The 3,610-nt window shown below is 43.7% G+C and overlaps 1 protein-coding gene across 1 annotated transcript; it reads right to left on the reverse strand.

Moving 5' to 3' along the window:
* Window positions 1-357: 357 nt before the first annotated feature.
* On the reverse strand, window positions 358-3,266 carry LOC148036520 (putative ADP-ribosylation factor GTPase-activating protein AGD6). The gene is made up of 4 exons (XM_087678511.1): window positions 3,091-3,266; window positions 1,969-2,779; window positions 1,410-1,499; window positions 358-1,282 (listed from the first exon to the last, which is right to left on the reverse strand). Exons 2-4 carry the CDS (start codon window positions 2,767-2,769, stop codon window positions 770-772), a joined length of 1,404 nt encoding a protein of 467 aa, XP_087534637.1. The 5' UTR covers window positions 2,770-2,779; window positions 3,091-3,266; the 3' UTR covers window positions 358-769.
* Window positions 3,267-3,610: the final 344 nt, after the last annotated feature.

A 3,610-nucleotide genomic window follows, 5' to 3' on the forward strand; every position in this document is an offset into this window, starting at 1 on the left:
CATTTGATGAGTATGCTGATTCCCTTGAAAGCCCCTGCCATTGAGACATCTCTGTTCGTGAACAAATTAAGGGCTAACATTGACTTCCCTTTATTTTAATCTTAGGGGAAAAAGTAGCAGCTGCCTCTTAGCTTTCCCCGGCCTAGACTTAAAAGACTTAAAATAACTGAAACAATTCAGGTAACCAAAATGAAGTCCTCAACAAAAAGACCTACCTAAACAGAACTCTCGCATGAAAAAGGGTCACCTAAAGTATTGTGCAAGCCAATCACAAACTTCATCACCCTAGAACAACATTAAGATTGAATCTGTAAGGGTCACAGAACATAGCGAACTGGGACAACATAACTTCAGATGTAAGCAGGTGTTGCCAATGATTATGGCAAAAATTATAGAACAGAGATGGTTTCATTTACAAGGTTTCCTTCAATTCTCAAAGTTCTCAATGAAGAGAAAACACATAAATAAGCAATACTAATACTATGTAGAGGACACTATTCATTCCAGATATGACAACAAGTTTAAGATATCATATAACTAGCCACAGGGCACCACAAGTTCGTGATAACAATGATTGAACACCAAGGCACTAGTACTGAAGTTACAAAGTTAATTTGAACCTCAGAAAAATAGCTGAATCGTAAGGAAGCTAAAGAAGAAAAAATCAGTCAATAAAAAAACCAGATCTGTAGTTTGATGAAGACTATCCAGTGCAGATGCCGGGACTGAAGGAGTCCCATCCCTTCAATTGGCCGCTTTGCAGGATACCTTAGTTCCAACCATGTGAAGGCCCTTTAGATCCACCAAAAAAGTCATCCTCTCCATCATCTTTCACATCATCCCATCCTGCCCAAGCATCACCTGTTGATTTTGTGCCCTGCGATACATCCTTACTAGAAGTGTGATTGCCAGAGTTCTTGACAGCAGGAGAATGGTTCCAGTCATCCCAACCATTTGTATATTCCCTTGGGGCTTCTTTGACACTGGTACTTTTCTTGCTAACAGGGGAATCATCCCATCGGCTGTTTGAACCACTTTTGCTGCCCCACTCCATTTGTTGGTAATCTCCCCTATCAGCCTCAAAACCATTCCCACTGCCACGATACTGCTCATATCCAGCAGTCCAGCCTGCACCCTCCTTAGAGTATTCCTCCACCTTCTGGGAAGCTAACGCCATCACTCCCTTCATTATACCCCATGTCTTCTGGCCAATCTCTGTAGTTTTTGCAGTCACAACAGAAACTGTTTCATTCACCTTTTGATCATACCCACCTTCTCGATACTGGCCATACAAACCAAAATTCCAAAAGATAAGGATCAGAATCTCGTGGAAACATAAGAAAAACCAGAGCTATGTCTTTGGCACATAAGGAGAGAACTGCTGACACCATTCTTGTATATTATCATACCTTGGTTGTAAGATCCCTTGTGCCTGCTTGCACAGCACCTGCCGCAGTCTGAGCAGCAGAAGTAGCTACCAAAGAAAAGCGGCTGAGTCCCTGATAACATAATTTGAACAATGCAAACCACTATCAATTTCTAAAAATAAACACATACAGACAGAGAAACTGGTTCACTAATACCAAAATAATAGTAATGCACTACAGTGGTACACTGCCTTCCCTGGAACAGGTCTAACACAGACAGCAGCCGCATTAAAACAATACCAGCCTTGTATGAAGTGAAAGATGCAAATAAAGTTGTGCAAGGACAAGCATTCAATCAATTCAACTGATGATTAAGAGGTTACACAGAAGCATTTCTGTTCCTGGAACAGATTCAACCCATAAGGCAACTGCATGACAACAATAACAGCCTCAAAGATACAGAGAACTTCGCACAAATGGCAGCATCTACAATCATTCAACCACTTCAACTGAACATCCATCTTGCTCACACAATGACATACACCTACAAGGAGTCTACTACTTCAACTGAACATCCAGAACAGTGAATTGAGAACAATACCTCAGACATCAAAGAAACTGTGTCTTTCAGCACATCTCCACTGCCCCCAACAGGAGCTCTGCTTGGAGGTGGGCGACTGCCTGCAGATCCAAACCCCACATATTTTCCTCCTTGAGAAGGCGGTAAGCCTTCAGGGCGTCTAGCATTCTCAGCTTGCCTTCTAGCAAAAAAGGCATCTTTATTGGCAGCTGATTGATCTAGCTGGGATTTAGAATAGATGGAATCATTGGAGTGTGACCTGACAGGCCCTACAGAGCTGCCCCCACTCAAGGAGTCAGCTGATTGATTCCTCCTCATACCTCTGCTGTTTCCATCATTATCCCAATCATCCCAGCCTTCCCCTGCAGATCCAAAACCACTGGTATTCACCCTGTTGTGACTTTGTTTGCTGATGTTGGCACCCAAAGTTTCTTTGACAACAGGTGGATCCTTCCATGTCTTTCCTTCTGCAAGGGTCTGGACCCTTTCTCTGTAAATCGCAGCAGCTTTGGAGTTATACTTGCTGACAGTTTCAGTTTCTTTAGGTATCCCGTATTCGGATAAAAAGTTATTGAGAGCACCATTCCCACCTACTTCCATTTTCCTCAGTTGTATCTCAGACCATGAATCCATGGATACAGACCTCACAAAACTGATGTGAACACCGAGGCCTCGATGCTTGCCTGAGCATTCAAGACACATGAAAATGCCATAAGAGACAGAGGCCCATTGTGGGTTCTTTTGCGAGCAATCGACACAGGTCTTGTTTGCGATCTGTGACTGCAGGTTCCGCAGCCTTGCTGTGGCGGCTGCAGAGGCCATGAGCTCAGAACTGCAAGCGTAGAGATGAGTGCAATCAGAAAAAGAAATACAATACGAAAAAAAGCGATCTGCACCTAACGGAATCGAGCCTTGGAAAAATGTCAAATATGCTAGATTGCAGCGATCACAATGATCCAAAGGATGAAACCAAACGCAGATCTGCATCCACTTTGCATTGCACTGAACGGCCGAGCGTGCACATGCACGTGTATGTGCGCCGGTGCAAGATTGCGCATGCCAGAAACAAAATGTGTGCGCAAGAGCGTGACTCTGCAATGTAACTGCAAGAATGTAAAAATTGTGTGCGCTTGATTGACTTGCCTGTTAAGAAGAGATGGTGCTAGGAGGTCGAAAGGCGTCTGCGCTTTGAGTGCATCAAAGTGCTGGACGACCTGCAGGCCAGGCGAACCCTAAAGATCTCGCCTGTGCCTTCTTCTGCTGGTTGCGCTCTGAGCCTGCAGTCCTCCCAGAAGAGGGGGAAGGAACGAGGAAGAAGAAAAAAGAAGGAAATTGATGACGATAGCACTCGCTTTCTTTATTACGGGCTTCTTTTTCTTTTTTAATTAAAAATTTGGAAAACGTAACTACAAAAGTATTAGCCTGTCGGTCATTTGGACTGAAACGCTTGCCATGTTATCAGGCTATAATTTCAAATTTTCACACCTAAGGTAAAGGGTATACAAAGAATAGGCCAAGTCCACCATCTCTCAAGGTGCAATGATTGAGAGCTAATGGGAGTTCCCCAACAAGAAACTCCCCCATTCGAACTTCCTAACCTATTTTGACTACACGCAATCTTCGCCCCCTTCCTCGTCACATCCTAAGTTCAAAGTTGTGCATC

Source organism: Lygodium microphyllum, chromosome 5 (assembly GCF_053477565.2).
Source record: "Lygodium microphyllum isolate KBCC chromosome 5, Lygodium_microphyllum_v1.1.10, whole genome shotgun sequence".
In the NCBI taxonomy this organism is placed as follows: Eukaryota; Viridiplantae; Streptophyta; class Polypodiopsida; order Schizaeales; family Lygodiaceae; genus Lygodium; species Lygodium microphyllum.